Source organism: Dermacentor variabilis, chromosome 9, assembly GCF_050947875.1.
Source record: "Dermacentor variabilis isolate Ectoservices chromosome 9, ASM5094787v1, whole genome shotgun sequence".
NCBI classification, from domain to species: Eukaryota; Metazoa; Arthropoda; class Arachnida; order Ixodida; family Ixodidae; genus Dermacentor; species Dermacentor variabilis.
Genome location: NC_134576.1, coordinates 153538841 through 153566582, shown reverse-complemented (window position 1 = coordinate 153566582; position 27742 = coordinate 153538841). Strand labels below are relative to the sequence as shown.

Here is a 27742-nt window from a genome sequence, read left to right as displayed (position 1 = left end):
GATTGATAGTGTGAATATGGTCTATTGTTGAGTAGCCTTTACGGAATCCTGCCTGGTCCTTTGGTTGACAGAAGTCTAAGGTGTTCCTGATTCTATTTGCAATTACCTTAGTAAATATTTTGTAGGCAACGGACAGTAAGCTGATCGGTCTATAATTTTTCAAGTATTTGGCGTCCCCTTTCTTATGCATTAGGATTATGTTAGCGTTCTTCCAAGATTCCGGAACGCTCGAGGTCATGAGGCATTGCGTATACAGGGTGGCCAGTTTCTCTAGAACAATCTGTCCACCATCCTTCAACTAATCTGCTGTTACCTGATCCTCCCCAGCTGCCTTCCCCCTTTGCATATCTCCTAAGGCTTTCTTTACTTCTTCCGGCGTTACCTTCAGGATTTCGAATTCCTCTAGACTATTTTCTCTTCCATCATCGTCGTGGATGCCACTGGTACTGTATAAATCTCTATAGAACTCCTCAGCCACTTGAACTATCTCATCCATATTAGTAATGATATTGCCGGCTTTGTCTCTTAACGCATACATCTGATTCTTGCCAATTCCTAGTTTCTTCATCACTGTTTTTAGGCTTCCTCCGTTCCTGAGAGCATGTTCAATTCTATCCATATTATACTTCCTTATGTCAGCTGTCTTACGCTTGTTGATTAACTTCGAAAGTTCTGCAAGTTCTATTCTAGCTGTAGGGTTAGATGCTTTCATACATTGGCGTTTCTTGATCAGATCTTTCGTCTCCTGCGATAGTTTGCTGGTATCCTGCCTAACGGAGTTACCACCGACTTCCATTGCACACTCCTTAATGATGCCCACAAGATTGTCGTTCATTGCTTCAACACTAAGGCCATCTTCCTGAGTTAAAGCTGAATACCTGTTCTGTAGCTTGATATGGAATTCCTCTATTTTCCCTCTTACCGCTAACTCATTGATCGACTTCTTATGTACCAGTTTCTTCCGTTCCCTCCTCAGGTGTAGGCTAATTCGAGTTCTTACCATCCTGTGGTCACTGCAGCACACCTTGCCGAGCACGTCCACATCTTGTATGATGCCAGGGTTAGCGCAGAGTATGAAGTCTATTTAATTTCTAGTCTCGCCGTTCGGGCTCCTCCACGTCCACTTTCGGCTATCCCGCTTGTGGAAGAAGGTATTCATTATCATCATATTATTCTGTTCCGCAAACTCTACTTCTACTAATAACTCTCCCCTGCTATTCCTAGTGCCTATGCCATATTCACCCACTGCCTTGTCTCCAGCCTGCTTCTTGCCTACCTTGGCATTAAAGTCGCCCATTAGTATAGTGTATTTAGTTTTCACTCTGCCCATCGCCGATTCCACGTCTTCATAGAAGCTTTCGACTTCCTGGTCATCATGACTGGATGTAGGGGCGTAGACCTGTACAATCTTCATTTCGTACCTCTTATTAAGTTTCACAACAAGACCTGCCACCCTCTCGTTAATGCTATAGAATTCCTGTATGTTACCAGCTATATTCTTATTAACCAGGAATCCGACTCCTAGTTCTCTTCTCTCCGCTAAGCCCCGGTAGCACAGGACGTGCCCGCTATTTAGCACTGTATATGCTTCTTTTGGCCTTCTAACTTCACTGAGCCCTATTATATCCCATTTACTGCCCTCTAATTCCTCCAATAGCACTGCTAGACTCGCCTCACTAGATAACGTTCTAGCGTTAAACGTTGCCAGGTTCATATTCCAATGGCGGCCTGTCCGGAGCCAGTGATTCTTAGCACCCTCTGCTGCGTCGCAGGTCTGACCGCCGCCGTGGTCAGTTGCTTCGCAGCTGCTGGGGACTGAGGGCCGGGGTTTGATTGTTGTGTTCATAGGAGGTTGTGGCCAAGTACTGCACCAGGGTGGCCAATCCTGCTCTGGTGAGGGAGTGCGTTACCGGTTCTGGTCACCGGGATCAGGCCACACTCCAGGCCTGTTTGTGCAATTTTATCAACACGCGGATTGTATTTTTTTTTTTTAATCCGGTGGAAAATTGCCGGCACCGGGATTCGAACCACGGACCTCTTGCACGCGAGGCGGGTGTTCTACCTCTACGCCACCGCTGCACCTTTAGAGAGAGCCGTAACTCGGCCGAAAAGACGGATGCGCGCTCACCTGCGCCTGCTACTGGAATCTGCAGCCGTCCGTCAAACCAGTGGGACACACGCGCGGTGCGATCAGCAAGGTGGAAAGAGGGAGGGGGGGGGAGGTTCCGCCTCGACCCTGTGTGTGTGTGCGCCAATCACGGGTCTAGGCTCGGCTCGAGGGTCCAACCGGTGCATGGGCCACTCGAGGAAGCCGGGAACACCGCTTCTTGGGCCATGGTCTCCAGAAATTTGGTAATCCCTGGTGCATTCACTGTGGTGAGGCAAATCACCTGTACTGCCAGTACCCATACCAACCCCGCGGTTTGAGGGCTTTTTTGCGTATTCGCCACCACCCCGACTTGGCCAACAAGCTCGGGACAATGAAGACTATCTGGTCCAACAGTTCATGCCACTGCCTACCAGGCGGCAGTCACGCTCACCGTTGTCAAGGTGATCATCACTGCTCCAGCGATAATTGAGCGCATGATCACGAAGTCCCCATCGGGAAAACTAACTACAGCTATTTTGGGGGGTGAGCCCACTGGCAGTAGACGTGCTGAAGTCCCCAAATCGACAAGAACAAGAAAGAGTAGGAATCCGACATCAACTGCAGCTGAATAAAATGAACGACTTTTGCTTGACATACCGGTGGTGATCGACGGTCATGCAGTAGGCGCTTTAGTAGGTCCCGGAGCAAACTATTCTATCTTAAGCAGGAAGATGGCAACGTTTCTAAATGGCATGGCTCACAGATTCAGACCACTGGTCGTCACGTCGTCACCCCACTGGGAACCCCCACGACAAGAGTTCAAATTCGAGGATTGACATTCATAGCGATCTGCCTTGTCCTACGTGAATGTTCCCACAACGTCATTCTGAGCGTTGACTTTCTGCAGGAATACAGCACTATTATTGACCTGCAAGGAGGTGTAATCACCTTCTCAGCTGACCAAGCAATCAACGGCATGACTGCAAGCGATATGACGACGTGTCTCGTCTTTCTGCCAGAATTGAAATGCTTCCTAGTCTCCTAGTCGAAGGGACCTGCAGTGGAATGTGTAAAAGTGAAGTGGTCACAGAAAGTAACAAGTCACATCTACTGACGCAAGGTGTTTGTATGGCTAGGAGTGTCCTACAGCTTTTTGATGGCCGATCTCAACTGCTTGTCAACAATTTTAGTAACAAGCATCGACACATTTCCAGTGGTACTTCAATAGTGTTTGGAGACGAAAAAGAGAATGTGGCTGAATGTTTTGACCCAAAAGCAGTGGGGTGACAAGTCAATGGGCAACATCGAGATTATTACGAGCTATCGAAAGACAACCAGGCAGCACTGCGCAAGCTCTTGTTTGAATCTCAGGCGTGCTTCGCAAGTTTGTCTAAGGTATGGCCCGTTTCAATTACAAGACACAGGATCATCACGTGTGACGATGCATGCCCAATACAAGGAGGCCCAATACGCCAGCAGCCCTACCACGTGTCGTCAAAAAAATTCGAAGCAATTTGTATGCAAGTACAATAGATGCTTAGAACGGCATTATTGAATCTTCCAACAGCTCACAGTCATCTCTGTGCTGTTATCGCCTGCCTGTGTGCGGCGTGTAATGTCACGACAGATAGCTGGACAACCACTGCAAGTGCCAAGCTACTTGTGACACGTTACGTCCCCAGAATGTATATTATCGGCCAGCACAATAAACGGGGGACTTTTCCTTTTCGTCACCTGGAGCGCGGCTCGTCGACTGTTCCTTCCGACACGCAACGCGACACGCTCGCATGCCGTGTCACCACATGGTGTCAGAAGTGGGCGGTGGTCAACTATCTCGCTGAGGCTGTGGACGGTGGCATTTCCAGAAAATGGCAAACAAGCCCGCAACGGTAATCCCCGGGCTCCAGCAGCCACCACCGCTGGACTTTGACAAAACGTCAGAGTGGCCGGCGTGTATCGACCACTTCGATGAGTACCGCTTCGCCACAGCTCTCAACGAACGTTCGGGAGAGACCCAGGTGCGCACGCTACTTTACACAATGGGACGCCAAGCCCGCGAAGTCTTTGCTACATTTGAGCTGACCGACGATGAAGCAAAAAGTTACGATGTCGTCAAGCAGAGGTTCGACAGTCATTTCGTCAAAGAGCGGAACATTGTTTATGAAAGTGCCTGCTTTCACAGACGCCAGCAACGACCAGAAGAGTCGGTGGATCAGTTCGCAACCGCACTTCACGTGCTGGCAGACCGCTGCGCCTTTGGGGATATGAAGAAGAGACTCATCCGGGACAGGTTTGTCGTCGGGCTCCGGGACATGCAACTATCCGAGGCCTTGCAGATGGATCCGCAGCCGACATTGGCTACGGCGCTGGCCAAGGCTCGCCTCAAGGAAACCGTGCGTCAGCAGCAGCAGAGCCTTCGACCGGAGGGTGCCCACATCGGGACCCCGCCAGAACTTCAGGACCAAGGTGCCATCGTGGACGCCGTAGGCCACCAGAAACGCCCGCAGCACAAAGAGGGACGGTGCCCCTACTGCGTCGGCGACGCGCACCCGAGGTCGACGTGCCCAGCCAAAGCTTCCAAGTGCCACTACTGTGGTAACAAAGGACATTTTGCGAAAGCCTGCCTTAAGAAAGTTGGGTCAGCGCAAAGAAAGGTACGCGTCTCGGCTGTCGAACATGGTACCGGGGAAACTTTCATTGGCGCGATTGACGCGGCCGGGAAAGCGCGCTATGTGCAGGTTCTGATAAACTCTGTGCCTATCTTTGCTAAAGTTGATTCGGGTGCAGAAGTGTCGGTTCTACCTTCTACATTTCCAGGATTGCCCACCCACCTGGATAACGCAGACGAGGTGCTACAGGGGGCTGGCGGGAACAAGCTCAATGTTCTAGGCAAATTTGTCGCAGAGATTGCGTGGAAACAGAGGACTGTCCGACAAACGTGCTATGTCGTTAGCCCTCTTCGCGACGTACTTCTCGGGCTGCCAGCCTTAGAGGCTTTAGGTATCGTTAAATTTGCCGACTCGCTAACTGCAGACAAGCAACGGTATGAGACACTTTTTCCGCGCATGAGTCGTAGTCTAGGCACTATTCCAGGCGAATACACAATCAGGCTACAACCGGGCGCAATTCCACATGCCATAACTGCTCCGCGGCGAGTGCCAATTCCGCTCATGGAAAGGCTAAAGCAGGAAATCGAGAGACTCGTGCGCATGGGAATAATTAGAAAGGTAGACGGCCCCACGGATTGGTGCGCAGGAATAGTCCTGGTAACTAAACAGTCGGGGGAACTGAGAGTATGCGTCGACCTCACAAGGTTAAATAAGTGCGTCGTTCGTGAACGCTTCACGCTACCTACGGTCGAACAAGCATTAGGCTCTCTGGCGGGTGCGAAATGGTTTTCGAAGCTTGACGCCTTCTCGGGGTTCCATCAAGTCCGACTAAGTAGGGACTCTGAAGAACTAACTACATTCTTGACTCCATTCGGGAGGTACTGTTTTACCCGACTACCGTTCGGAATTACGTCCGCTCCGGAGTATTTCCAGAAAAGGATGTCAGAAATCCTATGTGGCCTGCCAGGCGTTGTCAACGTCATGGATGACATTTTAGTGTTCGGTAATACGAAAGCCCAGCATGACGAACGTTTAGCTGATGTTATGTCACGCCTAGCTAGCGCAAACGTGACTCTGAACAAAGAAAAGTGCCTGTTTGGCGTTAATAAACTGGGATTTCTGGGCCATATTCTGAATGAGAACGGAATTGAGCCTGATCCAGCGAAGGTCAGCGCTATTAAGAATCTAAACGCACCGAAAAATGTCACCGAACTGAGAAGCTTGCTCGGCATGGCCAATCACCTAGGTCGCTTTTTGCCTCACCTGGCGCAAACTACCGCTCCGATGCGTGCTCTTTAGCACAAAGATAGCGAATGGGTCTGGGGGTGTGACCAAGCAAAAGCGCTGAACGAGCTAAAGGAGCTCATTTGTTCTGCGCAGTGTATGGCCATGTACGATGCAACGCTTCCTACCATCCTTTCAGCGGACGCATCCTCTTTCGGACTGGGAGCTGTTCTTTTTCAAATGCAGAAAAACGGTCACCGTAGACCAATAGCTTTCGCGTCTCGTTCTCTCACGAACACAGAACGGCGATACTCCCAGATAGAAAAAGAAGCGCTAGCGCTCACGTGGGCAGCCGAAAGATTTGACGAGTACATCCGTGGCCTAAACGTTACCTTTGAAACTGATCACAAGCCTTTAGTGTCTTTACTGGGCCAGATGGCCATTGATGATATGCCCCCTCGAATTCAACGCTTCCGGCTACGCCTTATGCGCTATCTTTTCACGGTCCAGTACGTTCCCGGCAAATCACTAGTCACGGTCGACACCCTCTCGCGATCCCCTGTAGCAGGCAGCGATTCTGAAAAAGGCTTGAGTGTGTCAGATATCACAGCGTACTCTAAGGCGTGTTTGCTTGGCTTGGAAACGGGGGACAATTTTTTATCCAGAGTGAGAGAATGTCAAATTAATGATCCCGTTTGCAAACACTTGCGCAGACTGTGTAAAACCAATTGGCCAAGGAAACCGAATGTTCCTTCTTTCCTCATGCCTTACTGGCAAGATAGAGCATGCCTTAGCATAACTGATGGTCTCTTGTTGAAAGCGAATGTTCCTTCTTTCCTCATGCCTTACTGGCAAGATAGAGCATGCCTTAGCATAACTGATGGTCTCTTGTTGAAAGGAACAAGGCTTGTAATCCCACAGTCTCTCTAAGAACGGAAGTGCTGTGTAGACTACATGATGGGCACCAGGGTATCGTGCGTTTTCGTAATATTGCTAAAGGTTCTGTCTGGTGGCCAGGATTGAGCACCGATCTGGCACAGTTCGTGAATCAGTGCACTGTTTGCGCACGACATGCCCAGCAACTAGCCGAGCCCATGATAGCAACCGCAACACCATCGTTTCTTTGGGAGAGAGTGGGAGTAGATCTGTGCGTAAGCAACGGCCAGGCATATCTTGTCGCCGTGGATTATCTTTCACGTTACCCTGAGGTAGCCATTCTTCCTTCCACAAAGTCGGGAACGGTCATTGATAGACTGAAAAGTATTTTTTCTAGGCGTGGAATCCCTGAGTGCGTGGTGACCGACAACGGTCCTCAGTTCGTGGCAACTGAGTTTGAACAGTTCGCTATGTCATACGGGTTTCGCCATGTCACCGTGAGTCCGAGGCACCCGCAGGGCAACGGGGAAGTAGAGCGAATGGTTCAGACGGTTAAGCACCTTCTTCTAAAGTCTAAAGACCCTTATCTGGCATTGTTGGCTTACAGGGCGACGCCCGGCATTCTTGGGGTCAGTCCTGCGGAAATACTTATGGGTAGGCGACTGAGGACAAGAGTCCCAATGCTACCATGTCATCGAAATCCGGGAAAAAGCGGCCCGAAAGTCGTGGCCAGAGACCAGACGGTGAGACGGCGGCAATGCCGCTACTACAACCGACGCCATCGGGCCAGACGGCTTCCCGAGCTAAAAGCAGGTGACTTGGTCTGGGTGACAGACATGCAATCCAAGGCCACAGTCCTCGCACGAGCACCGAAACCGCGGTCATATGTAGTGCGAACAGACGACGGCGTTTGCCTCCGCCGAAACAGGAGAATGCTTAACCGTCTCCCAAAAGAAGGGGCGCACATGGAAACTTACGAATTTCCAGAAACCGCGGAGCAGCCGAGCGCAGCACAATTGGCTCATAGCCCAGATGGCGCGACTGCAACAGATTCAGCGGGGCCTCCAACTCGCGCGGTGGCCAGTGGTGACCCCACTCCCACTGTAACACGGTTTGGTAGACTGGTGAAGAAACCCATCCGACTGGGCTTTGATGAGTAGTGCTTTGGTGTTTAGTGTTCAGTGTTTTTCTAGTACAATATATGTTCTCTGTCTTGTATTTTCGAATGTTCTTGTGTGGTGAAGAAATCCATACGACGTGACTTTGAGTGGTTTGCTGCTCTGTTTTTTTTTTCCTGGTATAACATATTCCCTACCATGTATGTGCGAATGTTCCTGTCCTTGAAAAAGAGGGATGTGCTGTTATCGCCTGCCTGTGTGCGGCGTGTAACGTCACGACAGATAGCTGGACAACCACTGCGAGTGCCAAGCTACTTGTGACACGTGACGTCCCCAGAATGTATATTATCGGCCAGCACAATAAACGGGGGGCTTTTCCTTTTCGTCACCTGGAGCGCGGCTCGTCGACTGTTCCTTCCGACACGCAACGCGACACGCTCGCATGCCGTGTCACCACAATCTCCGGTTGATAAAATGCGGTGTGTCCAGTATCGTTTGTTACCCGATTTGAAAAGCGGGTACTGGCAGATCAAGGTAGACGAATGAGACCATGAAAAAAAACTGCCTTTGTGACTCCCGAAAGCCACTACGAATTTCCAGTGCTTCCTTTCAGTTTATGTTCAGCCCCAGCAACTTTCCAGCGAATGATGGACACTGTTGCTGCTGGACTGAACTGGTAGACTTGTCTTGTGTATCTTAATGACGTAGTAGTTCTTTTCTGAAAGTTCTGAGCAACATATTTGTCAGCTGCGGAATTTGCTAGAAGCACTCTGATCGGCTGATCTCTCAATTAAGTAACACTTTGGCTATGCTCTAGGAGCTTGAGTTTTTCAGACATGTCATAAGCGCCAGAGGAGTCTGACCCGATACCAACAAGCTTGCCGCTGTAGCAGCATTTCCTCTTCCTGCCAACAAGAAGGCCATGCGGCATTTCCTGGGCTTGCGTGCGCATTAATGTCATTTCAGTGAAAACTTTTCAAAGATAGTGGAACCCCTGGCTCGCCTTACAAGGAATGACATGCCATTTCCCTGGATGAATGAGCAACAGGCAGCCTTCGGTGAACTACGACAATGCATACAGTCAGCACCCCTCCTTGCACATTTTGACGACAAGGCTGACACCAAAGTGCATTCTGATGCCAGTAACACCAGTCCTGGTGCAGTACTCGTTCAATGTCAAGAAGGCATTGAAAGAGTAATAGTTTATTCCAGCCGCTTACTATCATGCACCGGGGTGAACTACTCCACCCCAGAAGATTGTCTTACGGCCACGTGGGTGATCACAAAGTTTCACCCTTATCTCTTGGTCATCCCTTCAAAGTGGTGATAGGCCACCATGCTCTCTCTATATTCGTTGGCTAACATTCGTAACCCTTCAGGATGACCAGCACGGTGAAGCGTGCAGCTACAGGAATTTAACATCACTATCGTTTATAAATCTGGTTGCAAGCACTAAGTCGCCGATACACTGTCATGTGCACCCACCACATCTGTCAGTTGTGAGTCAGAGGAAAATTATGGCTTCCTGGGTGCCATTACCGCACTGGACTTGATCAGAAGGCAGTGTGACCATGCCGATTTTCGACCTATCATCAATCACCCAACAACCATAATATGCTACCTATATCGCGTGTTGACGTCCTTTTGTCTACGAGACAATGTGCTGTATAAGAAAAGCCCTGTTTGAATGACCAAGTCTACTTTGTGATGGTTCCAAATGACTTGAGAGACAATGTTCTTTTCACTTGCCATGACGTGCCCACATATGACCCCTTGCACTCCTCACAAATATTTGCCAGATTGCAGGCAATGTATTACTGGCCCGGGCTTTAGACAGGCATCAAACACTATTTCAAAGCCGACTCTGTTGTTGTTACCCAATGAACCACCTCATAAGCCATTCGACCAAGTTGGCATGGACATTCAGGGCTTTTCTTCTATCAACCAATGGCAACAAACGTGTGATCATCGAGACTATTTAACCTGTTATACCAAGACAGGAATGAAGGAAACCACGTTTATTCTAAATTAGAATGCACCAAGGGCGCTGCGGTGTAAAGGGAGGGGGTATTATTGCAAAAGGAGAAGGGTGAGGCTGCCTCTGTTTTATTAACAAACGTCCTGGAGGCAGCTAAGTGGGGGCCGCATGACTCTAGTGGCTGTCGTAGAGACGTTCGCCGACCAAGACAGGAGCGCTCCTGCAAACCACGGCTTCCGCGGTAGTGCAATTCCTTCTGTCGCATCGTACTGCATCATGGTGCCACTTCCACCATAATCACAGACAGAGGGACGGCATTCCCAGCACAGCTCATCGACGAACATTTTCAACTGAGCAATGCCAGGCATTGAAAGACTGCTTACCATCCACAGTCCAATGAACTTACAGAGAGACACCAGCCACCTAACTACTGATGCTAAAGAATTTCCTGACTGTGCTGAGGAAGCTCGCCAGCTCACACAGATACACAATGTTCAGCAGCAGCACATAGATGCAAGACATTATAATGCCTCTGCTGTACTTTCGACTTTCCTATAGCTGTAGCTGTGGTATATGTGTAAGCATCTACCTTGAAGATGTTTTTTTCTCCTTCTTACACCATTTCTGAACCATTGAGCCAATGCTCTCTCCGAGGAAGGGAGAAAATGCCACCTGCAGTAGCGGGCACAGTGAAAGGCAGGCAAGGACTAGAAGAAAGAAGTGTTCATGCTACCCACCTCGCTCTGCAGCCAGGTTCCACTGATGTGTTTTTCAGGAGCCTACTGCTCTCAATATATGCCACCAGTTCCTTTTCAGGATACGTGACAACACAAGCTAAATTATTTAGTGCGATGTGTATAGCATGTCAGTTTGCAGGCCTGTCGACATTGCGTACAGAAATCTCACAAGTGCTTGATGCGCATTTGTGCATAGCCTGCGGTTTGTGTGTGTGCCGACGTGCAATGACCCATGCTTTTGCTTTTATTAATTTTAATATATTTATCAGTTATTGCTACTCTGTCTTCACCCAGACTGCATTTCTCAAGGTCTGCATCATTCAATAAAACAATTGGAATCGTTTACCTGGCTTGAACTTGACAGGCAGTGGAACTCTACGTCTCCACACAACCTCACTTCTGCAATGGCTGGGTGCCCTTACAATGGTTTGTGTGTGTGCCGAAAAGACAAACATTGAGTGCTTCACTGAATTAGGAATATTTAAAAAATGCAACTTTGCTGCGAAATTTCAGTAAGAACAAGAAAGGGGCATGCCATAAGTATGCCTTTATACAGTTAAACCTCGACATAATGAACTGCACTATAACAAAGGATTTAACTTTTTATACCTGGTCCATAGACATAATGTATTTTGAACCTCAGTATAACGAAGTGTTGTTATACGCGATTTACATATGTTTTTACATGATTTCAACATAAAATTTCACTGCTGCCACAAAGGAATGTTGATTCCAGGAATGGAAACTGCTGTGGTTGCATATGGTTAAAGGGCTGAATTACGTGCTGTTCCTTGCAAGCACACCTCTCAAATCATGTGCCGTGCGACGCATCGAAGCAGAGCAGTGTCCTCCTCAGTAGCAAGAAACTCAGTTGGTACCGGCCTCCGAAATCTCCCAGTGCATGCCGCCTGATTTTGCAGGTTATAACTGGAGAGTGTGGTGTTGGCAGTGTATCATGCATTCGTATCAACGCATTCTACATCGTGCATAGTTCTGTATCCAGTGCATCAGCACTGGATATGGTGTTTCTTTTTTGGCCGATTATTCCTGCCTCATGTGGCAATATTAGTGAAACATGCTCGATTAGCAGTACTAGCAGAAAACAAGATTGTCTTGTTGTCATGTTTCATACGAAGTCCAATTGCGATAAGATCCCATGGCACCATGAGTGAGTGCGCTATGCTGCGAGCCCAAGAAAAAGATCACAAAAGGCAAAGAAGGAGGGGTGAGCACATGGCAACATTATATGCAGCCCATGCGTCCTGTCTTGGAGGTAATTTGCGGTAGGTGCAAAAGCTGGGCAAATCGAGATGGCTGGTGGCTTCACTCGAGTTTCGGAGATTCACTGAAACAAGAGGCAACCCCTCTATGCTCTTCATCACGCCAGCGTTAGGGCAGGAAGCATTCACAGAGACCAAGTAAGATCGGTTCTTGTTTGTGTGTGCATCCCACCATGGTTGTTAATTTCATTATTAAGCAAATGTTTACTGCAATCTATACGGCCTCTAAAATTACGAACCCTTGCGCAGTTGTCCAGTTCTTTGCTATTGTTATCTATAGTTCGCCTCTCAAACAAAACTGGGACTTTCACTGGTTGAAATTTTAGATGCCGTACTGGATCTTGCTCGATTTCTCAAACACGACACATGAGCACAATGTTGCAAATTTACAAAAAACATGCTGGTCGAGAACAAAGGGTTCTCGCCCATCATTTCGCTTTTAGGCAATCTTTAAGTGAAGCTTTTCTTGCAGTATCCAGTGAGTTTTGATGCTACATTATGTGGCCTGTGTAGAGAGCGTTCCGCTGACAGATTCATCTCAGGCAACACTGTCAGCCACGACGGCGAAGCGGAAGCAAAAGCTTCGCATGCTTCACTTTATGCCTGCAATGTGAAGATATTGTTACGAGCTACCTCCTTGGACAAACGAATAAGACAACGATGATTGGGTCATTGCACGTGTTCAGCCATCTTGGCCATCCCTGTAAATTGTCTACTTATATCGATGCTTTGCTTTCATCTATTTGATGCCCCACCACACATTGGTGGAGTTGCGGGGTACTCTTACCACACGATGGAGCTTCGAGCAGACGTTGAGGAGTGGCTGACAATACGAACGGGTGAGCGATCACACTCACTGGGACCTGACGGTCATGCTGACCAATGTGGTCTGCTATCTGAGTGGAACAGCAAAGTTGTGGTTTGACAATCGTGAGGCCGAACTTGGGAGCTGGGATACATTTAAGCAAAAGCTCCATGACCTGTACGGTAAGGCTTCCAGTCGCAAAATCGCTGCAAAGAAACCACTGTCAACTCGAGCCCAAACGTCCACGGAGTCGTACCTGCCGTACATACAGGATGTGCTGGCGTCTGATAAGGTTGGCCACGTTATGAAGGGGATAACGAACGATGCATTCAATCTGATTGTGTGCATAAATTGTGCTATCATCAGTGCCGTGATCGAGAAGTGCCAGTACTTCGAGCAGGCCAAGAGCCATCATATTGAACGACCATTCGACCGGCTTCCCAACACGGCTGCAATGTCTTCATGTACAGAGTGGCCGCCATCTCGCCTTTCACCGCCTTCAGCCAAACTGACGAGGATTCTCCACTGCAAAATCGAAGCAATGGCTCCAGCTGGCCTCTTTGTCAGCTCTAACACCAGCGACTCAAACGCACCAGTGGTTTCACTCGTTCAAGCCATCGTGCAAAACGAACTAGTAAATCTCGAGGTTCACGCTGCTTGCACCATGGACAGTCATGCATCCACTTCTGGGGCCCCAACATCGTTCTCTAGTTATCAAAGGTTCGTGCCACGATCTTGGAACCCTACTGATTGGAGAACTGAAGACGATCAACCTATTTGCTTTAACTGCCGCCGTGTTGGGCACATTGCTTGCTATTGTAACAATGGCTGGTCGTTCCTGCAACCTACTCCATCCTTTGCCCAGGGTCGCTGCCTAGAACGCAGACCTTTTGAGTCACCACCTGTGGCAAACCCATACAATCTTTATGCTTATGCACTAATTTATCGTTTCTTTATTTTCATTTATTAAGCACAAGTAATTTCCCCAATGTTGTCCTTGGTGTCAATGTTTGTTGGCTTCTTATGATATGACTAATAAAAATCGGGCTCCTCGGTTAACCCCCTTTCTTCTCGTTTACTACATAATGAGGGTCTCGAATCCGGCAACATTGATGCCTTCAGGTAGCATGTGTGGGTTTATTGACCAGTTGCCTTCACCCAAAAAGATCACATTCTCGTAATGCCTGCGGCAAAAAGGACGTTCCACATCCCCCGCCAAGGTCTGTGAGTGGTGGCGCTGGCTAACACTCCCAGGGTTCTACTAGGGAACATAAATACCCAAGAAAGTGGATGGGGAAACGGCGCCGCTGTAGCTTAATTGGTAGAGCATCGCACGTGAAATGCGAAGGTTGTGGGTTAGGTTCCCACCTGCGGCAAGTTTGTTTTTCATCCACTTTAATTTCCATTAATTTATCGTTTCTTTATTTTCATTTATTAAGCACAAGTAATTTTCCATATGTTGTCCTTGGTGTCAATGTTTGTTGGCTTCTTATGATATGACTAATAAAAATCGGGCTCCTCGGTTAACCCCATTTCTTCTCGTATATTTGGTATGGACTTTTTAACAACTTATTCTATTCTAATTGACTGTGCGACTGGACCCTTGCAGCTTGAAGTACCTCATCTAGCCAATGTTCCAACCATGCCTTCAGCCAGTCTCTGCTCTCTAGACTATGTGCACATGCCCCCCCAAGCCGCCATGAATATTTCCATGATCTCGAGCCCACCTGTAGCTGATGGCAATTACGTGCTCTCCCCAGTAACAGACATTCTGCTCACCAGAAGCGTCGCTGTGTCTAACACCCTCATGACCGTAACCGGAAATCGCATCTGCATTCCCATTTTAAACTTCAGCACCTCTCAGATGATTCCAGCAGGCATGTCGTTCGCCACCATCACTGCTGCCAAAGACTGTGAAATTTGCGCTTTGGATCCCTCTTGTCCCTTCAGTTCATCCTTCATTTGTACCACAACCAGTTTGCCTCGTGATGCCTTTGACAGAATGATCCCTGCTGACCTTTCTCTTGCTCAAGCTACTGACCTTTGCCACCTCCTGGAGTCATACCATAACATTTTCGACTTCAACGATCAACCTTTGAGCCAAGCATCTGTTGTCTAGCATCAAATCGACGCAAGGGACATGACCCCTACCTGCCGCCGTCCTTATGTCTCCCTCACCGAACGTGTGTTGATCCAAGGCAAAGTTGACAATATGCTCACAAAAGGCGTTATCGAACCTTCTTCCAGTCCATCGTTGTCCTCTGTGGTGCTAGTCAAAAATAAAGACGGCAACTGGCACTTTTGTGTTGACTACTGACACTAGAAAAACATCACGCGCAAGGACGTATATCCACTGCCCCGAATCGATAATGCCTTCGACTGCATCCACAGAGCCACATACTTTTCCTCTATCGACCTGCGCTCCAGATACTGGCAGATTACCGCTGATGGCATGGAGCGTGGAAAGACTGCGTTCACCACACTAAATGGACTTTACCAGTTCAAAGTTATGCCTTTTGGATTGTGTAATGCCCCTGCAACCTTCAAGTGAATGATGGATTCTCTCCTTAGGGGGCTATGAGTGGTCTATTTGTCTTTGCTACCTAGATAACATGATTGTCTTTACGCCTACTTTTGAGAACCACCTGACCCTCCCAGCCATTCTCGATGTGTTTCATCGCGCTGGCCTCCAACTTAACTCCTCTAGGTGTTGTTTCGCTCGACATCACATCACCATTCTTGGTCACCTTGTTAGTGATGGTGGTGTCCAACTTGACCCAGACAAGGTGTGTGCCGTCCAAGACTTTCCTGTTCCTCGCTCAGTCAGAGGTATCCGGAGCTTTGTCAGCTTGTGCCCTTCTACCGCTTTGCCACAAATTTTGCCGACATTGCCCGGTCACTTACTGACCTACTCAACAAGGACGTCTCTTTCTTGGAGTTGTGAGCAAATTACTGCGTTCCCCACCCTGGTCAGTTTACTTGCATCACCACCCATTTTGGCGCATTTTGACCCTCCAGCCCTAACAGAAGTTCACATCGATGCTAGTGGCCACGGTGTAGGTGCAGTCCTCCAGTATGACGCCAGTATGACCAGGAACGTGTCATCGCCTACGCCAGCCGCGCGTTGTCTTTGAGAATCATACTACATTCAAGCAACTAGATACACAATAAACAGGACATGGGGCAATCTTCCTGAGATATACACCTGTACACTAAGCCACCTCACCCATGAATAGTCACGCACCCATGCTTACATCTTCATTGTGATCAAGGGACCCATATGGGGCCAGAAATGTCATGTTCTTTATTTTTCTTTTATGCTTGGTGAGTGCATGTTTTTTGGCACCAACACTTGAATAAGAATTTTTTTGGAAAGGCTGTGTTTGATCCATCTGCACTTAACTTCGCACAGAGAGTTTCTATGGATTACTGCCAATGTTCACTTAATTTGGTCTTGGTGGCATTTACGGTAGCAGGCTCTATTCTGCCCCGCTTGTTAGACACCCATAACGCTCTAGTGTACGTGCACACGTAATCCATTGCGAAAGACCTAATTTGCCATCTATTTTTAAGCTTTACCTACACATCACCCATTACCTGGTCCTTACAGTCACCAAACGTAAAGAAGCTGCCTCCTTTAGTTCAATGAGGAGACCAGACAAACTTAATATATCATGCCTGAAAAAGTAAAAAAAAAAAAAGGGCTCAATAATTATTCATGATGCATGTAAATAAGCCAGAAACGTTAAACTTCACCACACAATGCACTTAAAATGCTGCCTATTCTTTCAAGGTGGAAAATTTTTGAAATGCACAGTTCTCTCGGGACATTGGGAGACCTACCTAATAACAGCCGCATAGGATACCTTTGAATACCTACTTACAATTTTTTTTTCTAAAAGCTGTATTTGGTCAACATGCATTTACCATCACACATAAACTTGGCATAATGTTCCCCCTATGTTCACAAAATTTGACCTCAGTTGTACGAGTAGTTTTACATTACACCAGCACAGCAGTTTGTTTTACACTGCTCTTAAAGCACATTAATAAAGCTATGGACCACTTGCATACATATTCTGCTGGAAAAAGTGCATTTAACGCACCAATTTGGAACATTGCCTACACATTGTCCATAACATGACCATAATCTTCCCCAGATACAAACAAGATGCCTTGTTTAGGTCACCGAGGACACCAGAGAAACAAATTACGAATCATGTACAGTGCATGAAAACATGGAAAAACAGTGGTTTAGCAATTATCTGCAACAGGTGCATCCAAAGCAGGAAAATGAAATTTTTGCAATGCACTGTGCTTACAATTCTTATTTTTCACAGAACTTCAAGTCTGTATCTCATGCTGTTTTAGGAGCCTGTAAAACATTGCAATTAGCGGCAGTATGACACCCTTTCCAGAGTGTCATACTGCCGCTAATTGAAATGCTTTGAATTGAAATTACTTGAATGAGCAAATTTTTACAAAGGCTGTAATGAACCTACACAGAATAAACAGAATAAATAAACATTTACCGCTTGTCCCTCAAAAATTTGCTTCGTACTTTGAAGAGATATAAACAACATACCCAGCATAGTTTACCAAGGATACCAGGAAAAAACAACTAAATGCCATGTATAACTAACAAAAATTGGAATAAAGCGAGTATTTAGTAACTGTTTTTAGAGCACATAAGAAGCCCACACAGTTCAAATTTTCAGTACACGTCAACAAAAAGTGGCCCCCATTTCTTCAAAATATGAAACATCTGCTGTTCTTGCTCCTGCTAGGAAATAAGTACTAGCATAACTCTTATTTAGACACAACCCAAAAATGAAATCGACAGTAAGAAGTGACACTTGATATTGAAATGGCTCTGCATGTTCGATCAAGCTAATTTTCACAAAAATACCCTACGATAAGTCAAGATTACACAATGAAATTCAACAGACCTGTAAGAGGATTGATAAGATTTCTGATGGTGATCAAAGACAGCCTGCAACGCTACGTAGATTATCTCTGGAAAGATATTCTACAGTTTTGGCATTTCATAATCCAACAATTTCATGCCGTAAGGCCCACTAATCATTGGGTGTGGCTGATTATACTTTATCTGAATCCCTCTCCTCGTCCGCAGATTAAAGGGGCCCTGAACCAGCCCTCAGGTTTGGTGAAATAACATAGTCCGCAGGTAGCATACACTGCTGTGAACATATCAGCCAAGTTTTGCTGCCGCACGCGGTGCGTGGAGCTTGCAAGAGGAGCGTGAAGTAACCTTTCTTTCAAATGCTCACTTTTCAACAGAAACCTGCTGCTCAGTCTCTTCTGGGCGCCTTATTTCGTAATAAAGCGGATTCCCATACACGGCTGCTATTGGTAGCAGCGGTCTGCTACAAAGCATAGATACCGCAGCCACCTTGGTGTGCCGCCACGAGTCCAGTGGCTAAGCACACTGCGGCTCGCTGAGGAAAACCGGGTTTGGCTTGCAATTAGCATGTCGTAGGCACCATTATCAGAAATAGTGATGTCTACATTAACATCCAAATTGAAATTTGAACCAAGTGCCACAGTGATATTTAGAAAGCGGAGCATCATAGGCACGTCCCACTCCCCTGTAGCCGTTGCAGGGCAAGGCATTGAAGAAGGAATGGGAGCACAGCGGAGGCCATGTTTGATTGCCAATAACTCTACTTCTGCTGAATACGAAGTACTTTTTCCGGCAAAGTATTTCTGAACTAGCCTAATTTAACTTCAAATGCATTTCTCTTTGACAAAAAGTGGTTGAGGGCCCATTTAAATACAGCAAGCTGATTGTGCTTTCGAATATGGTTAGGTGGTCCCAAAAAACTGGGCATAATCCAAATAGCACAAGTGGAAATTTGTTGAGGTGGGAACTGCCCAGCACCAGGCCTTCTCCACAACACGAGCGTGTACCACAAATCCCGCATGTCATCTGCAACAGCTCGTCCCGAGGGGGCACAAAAGACAATCACTGCTGCCCAGACAGGGTATACATAGTAAAAAGTATTACGTGTCCCCTCTATAAAGAAAGAAAATCTAGCTTCAACTGTATTTTTGTTGGACTTCCCAAAGTGCAGCCAAAAGTGCCCGCTTTCAATAGTGGGGAGGGGGGGTGCAAATGACATACTTTGCCCCTCCACTCTTGACAGGGGGCAAGTGCCTACCCCCGCTCCCAGTAAATTCACCTGTGTGGAGAAGCCAGAGCTATCAACTAATGCAGTTCACTGAAAGCCATTTCTACATTTTAGAAATAGTTTTGCCTGGCTGCAAGCCAATCAGAATGCAGGGCGGTAGAAGCGTGCTTTGTAGCTATAACATACTAGAATGCGGAAAATTGGGCCAAGCGGTGGCATGGTGAATTTTTCCCTGTAAATCTGAAAACACCGGTGGCACTACGATCAAACTATGTATTCCTATGTGAACACTCTCGATGATAGCGGAAAATGGTCTCAAATTATACGGTCCAATTGACGCGGTAACATAATTTCTGGGTCACCATATGTCAGCACAGTCAAAGAGCCGCAATCGACCCTGGGCTAGCATTAGCGGCGAGAGCTCGGAATGGTGCCCTCTCGCGAGTGACGTCACGGCCAGGGCGTTGCTCGCTCTGGCTCGCTCGGCTGCCTCGCGCGCTCGTTCCCTTTGCGTATGCTTGGGGTATGGGTGGCTCGAGCCGCACTTATTGAAGGATATGTCGGCTTCTTTCTGCTGCCATGCCTGAACCACAGTTCCTTCTTCAAAAGCATGTGAGTCAAGAAAATTTGTGGCTTAGCTATTGAAAGCTATGTAGCGTTGAAGGAGTTACTGGTTGTGTAATGCATATACGCGCCGGGTCTGTCCATAAAGTTTTCGTAAAAAGAATGTCTGCAAATTCAACACGAAATGTTGTGCATGATGGTTTGCTAAACACTTAACATTCCCTTCGCACGTAGCTACGAGAGACATTACATTTTAGATGGGCGAAAAATCTGGACATTCGGTGTCAACATGCTCTGTGTTAGAACGACACTGCCCAGCGAAGCTGTCATCCTGATTATTTTTACTCAGGTTAGCTGTTCTACTCAAATATGGCCACTTTATTATTGCGTTTCACCGCTCTCTGAAACAAACCCTCATAAAACTAATTGCCCATAGCTGCTAACATGATGGCGCGTCATGTAAAGTATTTACATAGTTAATTCATAAAAACCATAGTAGGAATCACCCGAAAGAAATGTTTCGTGGTTAAGATCGAGAGCCAATCAATTGCAAGTGATGAAATGTTTCATGGTGGCCCTCAGTAGGCTTTATCGACAATATGGCACACCCCTCACGCAACGATAGCAACCGCCTATCGTTATGGAGAGGCTGTTGTTCGCGAAACCGATCAGTTCATCATAACTTCGAATTGAAACCATGAAGAAGTTTTTAGAGCGCCAATTGCAATGCCTAAAGTATACTCGAGGTACTACAGTGCAGATTAGGGTGCCTAGACAATGAAAACTGAAGCACCTTCTGCCTCACCATCTCTCGATCTAGTGTTTTCCAATTATACAAACAGAGGACTATTCGGTTTGTCAGTACATAAAAGAGTACCTCGCAAACCTTCATAAGGAAGACACCACAAGCCTTAAATATCCCTCTTGATTTTTGACCCTCCGCTGGGGAATTATGATATCATCAATATGTCCCATACTACTAATGCATGATGCTTCACCTTCCTTCTGACTGCGGCCATACGGTCCAAGAGGCACATTTCACTAAAAAATCTGAGCCGAGCAGCCTGTGTCAGTTTGTTGAACAGATTCGTCATGTCCGTTCCTCAAGCTGTAAGCTCTAGTAAATTGCTCAAGTGAGTTGACCGTGTAGCATCGAAAAGGGAATAAACGTTGGTACATTCCTTCCTGTAAGCTGCAAACAGTTTTAAGCTCCTAACTTTACTTCAAATTAGCGCCACTTAAAATTAACTGATGAAGAACAGCCTAACTTTGAGAAGCAGTTGAAGCAAGTGGCACTGATAGAATCTAAACTGCAGTGCTGCTCTAGCAGTTAATAAGCACGAACAACGACAATGTGATAAGTCCCTGTGTTACTGCCAAGTGCTACTGTGAAGAAATGCGAAAATTCGTCACGATACTATGAACTTCCTCGTTGTGAGCAAACATGTTTTAGTGGGTTACAATCAAGGCAAATGTTCTCGAAGACATATATCAGCAGTGTTTCTGAGATGCTTGTTGCATCACGGCCGGTATACTATACTCACTGAATTCTTATGTGCTTGGTTTTTGCGTTGATGTTTTTATTATTCACCTGAGCTACCACTGCAAAGCGTAGATCCGTGCATGAGAAACCTACAGTGGGCTGGTATGAGCTCCTTCAGCTAGCACTGCAGTTTTACCTTTAAAAAATATATTGTCATATAGAAAATAAGCTCTGAACAAATTTATGCAAACAAAGACGTCACAAAACTATATTTGAGACGACCGCCATAAATATACAAGCAGAGGGAACAAGAGTGAACAAACGAAAATGCTGCAGAAGGCACCCAGACACTGCCCAAACTGCAGCAGATGACAGGCGCAAGTCCGTGACCTGACGTCACGGGAGCGGCCGCTTGCAACGCCCCTGTAGTTCGTTCTGAGGGCTAATGACGTAAAACTATTCCAATCTGTTTTTATTCCAAATCCACCATTAGACCTTTGTGATAAGTCAAAATGGCCATGGCCTCACCCATATGGGCACAAAAAAAGACTGGAATAGTTTTACTTTATACTGGCCCTGGAAACAGAGACACCCAGCCGCTGAACCCGCTGCAGTGCGTGCCTCCCCAATATCTAGTTCGCTCGCAGTGCCCTCAACCTACTATTCGTTGTTTTGCATCTCAGCTAGGAAGCACAGAGCCACTTGGCCTACTCAACTGTATTCTAGCACACTAATTACAGCCACCCTGGCCACTCCAATGTCAGCATCGACAGCCAGAAGTGCCCGCGTGCGCACTGGCCACTTGCTGGAAGCACCAAAAAGTCCAGTGATACAAGCGTGAAAATTACGAGAAACTGTGCAGGAGGTGGCATTGCATGGTGTGCTGAACGTGAATGGCTGCACTCCTTTTTGGAGAATGAATCCACTCACTGTTCACAGCCACTGCCACAGCACACGTGTCGAAGCCATTCTGGCCAGCATGGCGCAGGAATCCCACCCCTGATTTTAGAAGAAAATTTACTAAAAAATAATTTCCAATGCTAAATCACTATGTTTCTTTGCTAGAGAGGACACAGAAAATGGGAGAATATGTAGGCTGTTTTTTTTTTTTTTTTCGATTCTGTTATGCTAGAGGTTCTATGCGTATCATAAATGATACACCACACAGAAAAGGTTTAAAACCAGGCTTGCAACAGTGCCACATCATATATTCAAACCACAAAATGCAATCTTGCTTCTAAATTTGAGCAAGAACAAAACAGTGGTAAGAGCAAAACCGACTTTTCATTATGTGCAGGGAGAAATGGACGTCTCTGCATAGTGCTGCCAGAGTGATGATCACTAAGTACTATGTGATGCAATTGGTGGATGCTTTGTTTCGTGGCATATGAGTATGCAGCTGCAGACTTACTTTGTGCTAAAGCATGTGAAAGACACACAGGGGCAGAATGAAACCCTCCATCACTATGCCACATTGTCGTCTCTAATAAAAGAAATGTGAAAGGGCAATGTTTTAAAGTTAATGGCATAGTATGGTGTAATAATGCACTTGTCCCAACTTTGAACTATGTTGTTCATCAAGGGCAGGACTTGTCTTAACATTTACTGCATGCAATGAAAATGCGGTGAGAGAACCTCTGCTTATGGGAAACGCAGCATGTAGATGACCACCACCAATGAAATGTAGCCATATGCCTGCAGCATCACAGTCGGGATGGGAAGGCAAGCTGCAACACTTTGCCTGGCTACAATGTATTCGAAGATAGTTAAGAGGGCGATTGCAAGTTCGTGCCTCAATCTCCTCTTACAAAATCATGCCCACATGCCAATGCAAGAAAGTTTGCATAATCAAATTAACAGGGTGCTTTCAGCCAGCTTCTTTTGCAAGGCCATCAAAGCAGTGGCAGAAAACCTTCTAGGTAAAAGAAAGAGAAACGTGGCAGCAGCACTGAGTGCCTGCTCAGAAAGAAACCCACGGTTGTGCTATATATGCACAAAGTCGCCCACAACATTAAAGCGGCAAAAAGGCATGGCGTCCCTGTGCGTTTTTTTTTCCCCCCTCCAAATAAGCTCGCTGGGTTATGCCCGAGGATAAACGGAGAAGGAGCTCAACGAAGTGGTTGTGGAATAAAGCATGCCGAAACGTTCATGAAATGTGCCACGGGTGTGGTATACAATATCCCGCTAAAATGTGGACGAGTATATGTGGGCCAAACAGGGCGCTGCGTGAATGAACGCGAGGGGAAGCACACATTGTCAATTAGAAAAACAGAAAGAACACACTTGTACCGCTCATTGCATTGCATGTAGAGGATTCGGACCACTGTTCAACAAAATTAAGATTCTAGGCAGAAGAAAGAATAAAACAGCCTGTGAGCTTTTAGAAGGATTTCACATCAAGGAATAGGGTCATGACTGTGCAAGTGATACTTCTGTTGCCTTATACCACGCTGAACACAATTTCCTGCACGGCTTGTGTTGACATGAGGCAGGCTTGATTTGCCCTCTGCTCCTCATTCCCCCTTCCTTTTCTTTCTTTTGTCACCTGTGAACACTGCCTATATATGCAGATTCGACACAAATAAACCCAGTTGATAGCTTGTGCTTTTCGTCTACCTCATTTCTTTCCTGTGTTTGTTCTTTCTTAGGTGCAACTCTTCCTAAAACATAAGTGTGCACTACAGGCTAGAAAGCAAACTCACCAAGACCAAGCAAGTCAGCTGTGTTTTGAGAGGCGTTGACAACAGGGACAGGTGTGGCAGTACTCTGGGGTCTTGGCAGCACAACCTTGTTCACTGTAGGTGCCTGCATGTCATATGTACAAGTAGCAGAACCAGGAATAAAACACTTTTCCCGATGCCCTTTGGGAGAAAAAGAAAAAGCAATGCAAACTAATAATATGGAGTGAAACTACACATAGTACTCTGTAGGATGTGTGATCAAAGGCAATGTGCGAGGCGTATGAAGAAGCACTGGATCAGGTGTATTGTTGCCAGAAGGTGCGGCTCCGATGGGCTGGCTGTGGACACGTGAAGCTGTGTCCAAGACTGCACAAGCATGGCAAACGAGAAGAGACTTTGCTGGGCAAAGCTGTGCTTTAGCTTGCCATATCCAATTGTGCCAGTGTATCACCTTTGTACTGAGTGAAAGGTCTGGTTGGATAGAGAAAGTGCAAAGAGGCTACGTACTCAACACATGCACAGATGTCCAAATTCTAGTAGCAGCTGCTGCTTCAGTTGAACATGTAAACAAGGAATCCAGTGTGCTCCAAGGTGGCACCTGAGGCAACCTCTTGGTTGAAATGTAAACGTTAACAATTTTCAGTTTTAGCAATGTATACCAGCATAAAGAACAGGGAAGTGGTCTGTTCAGCTTGCCTGTAACATTTAATAAAATACTTCCCTGCACCTGTGCCATGTCGTGCACTATTTGTATTGTCCCGTGCATTTCTTCATGCCATGTGATTACTGCTACTGTTTCGCTTTGCCATGCAAATGCACTAATGGGAGGAGTTCTCTTGTGTCTAGATAACCCATGACAGCTGCCAAATAATGTATGACATGTCAGTCTTGTCAAGTTTCGTGGTTGTTGGTAAATGGATGGCAACACGTTCAATGCCACTCTTTAAAGGCTAGCTGCATGTAGTTGACCATGTGCTCCATTTACGCTACCCGTCATCCATAACAGGCACACTTCCAAAGGCAACTGCTAAGCAGTTGTCTGATTTCTTTGTGGGGTCCAAGTTTGCCTGAACTAAAGGGTGGGTGGGCGTGCAGGCATGACAGCATGTTTGTTAATTAGTAAGCCAACATTTAGTGTAATTTATATAGGTGATAAAACTACAATCCTTACATCGTGTAATTGCCTAATGCTTTGCTAGTGCTATCAATAAGAATCAAAATCGGTTTATTCATGACAAAAGTGGGGATTACATGATAAGTATATACAGAAGAAGGTCCCTTAGAAACTGAAATGGGACCTCTTTGAAATGCTTTGCCTTTCAAGCGAAACCGAATTTTTTTCTTTCTGCTCCCTTAAAAACCGGGTGGGAAAGACAGAGTACATGCTGATCTGCTTGCTCTTGTTCCCTCTCGGCTCCTCCCCATAAGTCTCTCCTCGTTATTTTTAGTCTGTGACATTACGGTAGCTAACAATACCTTTGGCTCGGGTTTGTCGAAAAGGCAGTCCATGGAAGCAAAACATTTGTAGCAAGGTATTTGGGTTTAAAAAAAAAATACTTAGGACTTTACCGCGACAAATACAGAAGTTCAATTTATCCGTCAATTCAAATTAACATTTCGAATTATCAGGATTTCACTGTAGACCAACAAGATCCTGAACCTGTGCCTTGAAGTCTACAAAACAGAAAAAAAAAGGCATTTATGCACTGGAAACAGACTGACACCACAGTGCCAGCACGACAATGAAAAGAACAAAAATTCAAGGTATGAAAAGGCAGGCTTGAAACAAAAAAGGGCCAACATTAATGGGGCAGAGAAGGAAGACAAAATGCGCATGGGAAGCCAGTGTCCAGCCCTCAATCATAATACTCTCACCAGATTCGGGCCTGACAAGTTCTCTTTATACAAGCTAATCGAAGGGAGACTTATGCATATGCTGTCACTTTTACTTATGTGCCCCACTTTAACCATAACATGCACTTATAAATTGCTGTTTTTGAAAATTTCATTAGTTGTTGAAGACTGCAACAGAGAATCAAAATGTGCCAACCTGCTCAACCATTCTACAACACAAGTGCAGCTCACGAGAGCCATGACAGTAAATGAGGCCATAATTTTCCTCATGACACCACCTTTAACGTTAATAATGAGTGAAGCTGATCAGTAGGAACAAATGGCCTCACCGATACATCACCAGTGGATGCTTTTGGCTTGGGCCGTTTTTTGTCCTTCTCCCTGCGACGCTCTTGCTCAATGTCAAACTGGAAAAAAGGAAAATGTGGGCAGTTTAATGCTTGATTGGTAAATCAACATTATCACACATCACAAATACAAGAAATATCTCTGCTGTCGTTTATATTGAAGTAGTTCCGCACAGTAGTGTACAGAAACCCTACACAAGCGTCTAATTTGGTAAATCCGACCTGTGATGGTTGCTGTGCCAAAACTTGCTTGCATCCACATTTTTCCTCTCAACAGCAAAATAGATTTCACTCCTATCAGGGCTTGCAGCTTGAAAGGGCAACATAACCAGTCAGGCCCAGTTGAATGAATAACTGTAACGAACGACTTTTACACTTTCTTGCCCATGGCAAATGTAGCTGTTTTCAGTTAGTCTAGTAAGTTTTTTTTTTTCAGACATTGAAGAGATGAACTAGCATCCCACCTACTTAACAAACGCTCCCTCATTAAAGGTCAAGTTACACTCCGGTGTTCTCAGTTCACCAAACTATGCCAATGTCACTTTGTTGACACCGGGCTTGGTGAAAATTCAACACTACACTGCAAGGGACTACAACTGCACCAATGGTACATGTTGTCAAAGCAACCATCGTGCATGCACAGGTAGCCATCCATGTGGGTGGATGCTGCCGCTAGGCCATTCTTTTTGGCTCCACACTAGAAATGCCAAGACGCTTGGCCAAGGCAGTCTGGTGCGGCTGGCAATAAATAGGAGAGGAGCTATCAATTGTGGGGTTCTCAACCGTGCTCTTGGGACAAAGGAACGACAACACAGTAGTGCAAACAATCACAAGGGCATTTATTGCACCTTTCATAGACTAATGCCTGCTAGCCGAGTTGCTATCTACAAAATATGCCGGTGGGCGCGCGACAAATCGCAGAAGCCCGACTCACTGCGACCGGATAACGAGCGAGTATGTTCACCCCATGCTGGACATCAACGTCTGGTCGTTTGCGCGTACGATCCCGCAAATGGTGGCATGTTCGAACGATTGTGTTCATCCATTCCGGGGTAGGCTTCACGAGACAGTCTCGCAGAAGCATGGATCGACGCATGCGCAGAATGTTCGCGCCGCTTTCCAACCCTAAGCCAAAGAGGAAGAGCCATCTCCTTTTTGCACCCAAGTAACCCCGCCGTTAGGTGGCGTTAGCAGAGCATCACTCACGCCATCTCTTGTACTACCCTGCAAGCATACCGACCGCCGCAGTAAAGCCGCGCGGTGAAGCCGGATTACAGGAGATGGGAGCTATGCGAGAAAACAGCGTATCAGGGGACGCGTGAGAGTTGCGCGTGCCCACATCCCCCCAACCTTAAATCACTACATATTCCGACGAAGCATATCACATGGTCTAACATCAATGTGTGCTTCGCGAACAGGGTAGTACATGCATCAGTGGCTGCGCCGAGGAAATGTCCACATGCTGTCCATTAACATGCGAGCCGACATTGTCCTTGAGTACACCACTAGCGTACGCTGGCCACAACAGAAGCTCTGCAGACACGACGGCAGGATTCCAGGCCAGGACTCCGGAAACGGCAACGCAGTAGTAGGTACGAGCAAGCGTCGCTCGCATCGACGCGCCGTGCTGGCGAGAGCCACAATAGCTATTGGTGACCACTGGCTCTTTTCACTGCCGCTGAGGGTTGCGAGCCGGATACAGGCGGCCGCCAAAGTCGCTGTGCCGAACTGGCCACAGCATCACCATTGCCCGGGGTGGCTCGATCGTAGTCCGGGGCAGCAGCGCACACAATATGCAGGTGACAGCCAACCAGGGGTGGCTCCACTCACGTTGCATACACTCAACGCACTCGGCAAACACTAAAGTAGAGCAAGGGAGAGGAATTCTGCATGTGTATCACCCACGTGGTATGATGTTCAACTCGACTAGCAAAAGATCGGGTGG

General features: G+C 46.7%; 1 protein-coding gene and 1 non-coding gene across 4 annotated transcripts in view; one reads left to right on the top strand and one right to left on the bottom strand.

The window, feature by feature from the left end:
- LOC142557849 (stromal membrane-associated protein 1) overlaps nucleotides 1-27742 on the bottom strand; it is a 159606-nt gene that overhangs the window by 94079 nt on the left and 37785 nt on the right. For all 3 annotated transcript variants that reach the window (XM_075670051.1, XM_075670050.1, XM_075670052.1), the window contains exons 5-6: nucleotides 25780-25857; nucleotides 23618-23720 (exon numbers count right to left, since the gene is read on the bottom strand). In XM_075670051.1, the coding sequence (XP_075526166.1) occupies nucleotides 23618-23720; nucleotides 25780-25857 (181 nt within the window). The remainder of the gene's footprint in view (nucleotides 1-23617; nucleotides 23721-25779; nucleotides 25858-27742) is intronic.
- On the top strand, nucleotides 14020-14092 carry TRNAS-UGA (transfer RNA serine (anticodon UGA)). The gene has a single exon. It is a non-coding gene; the product is annotated as a tRNA-Ser (tRNA).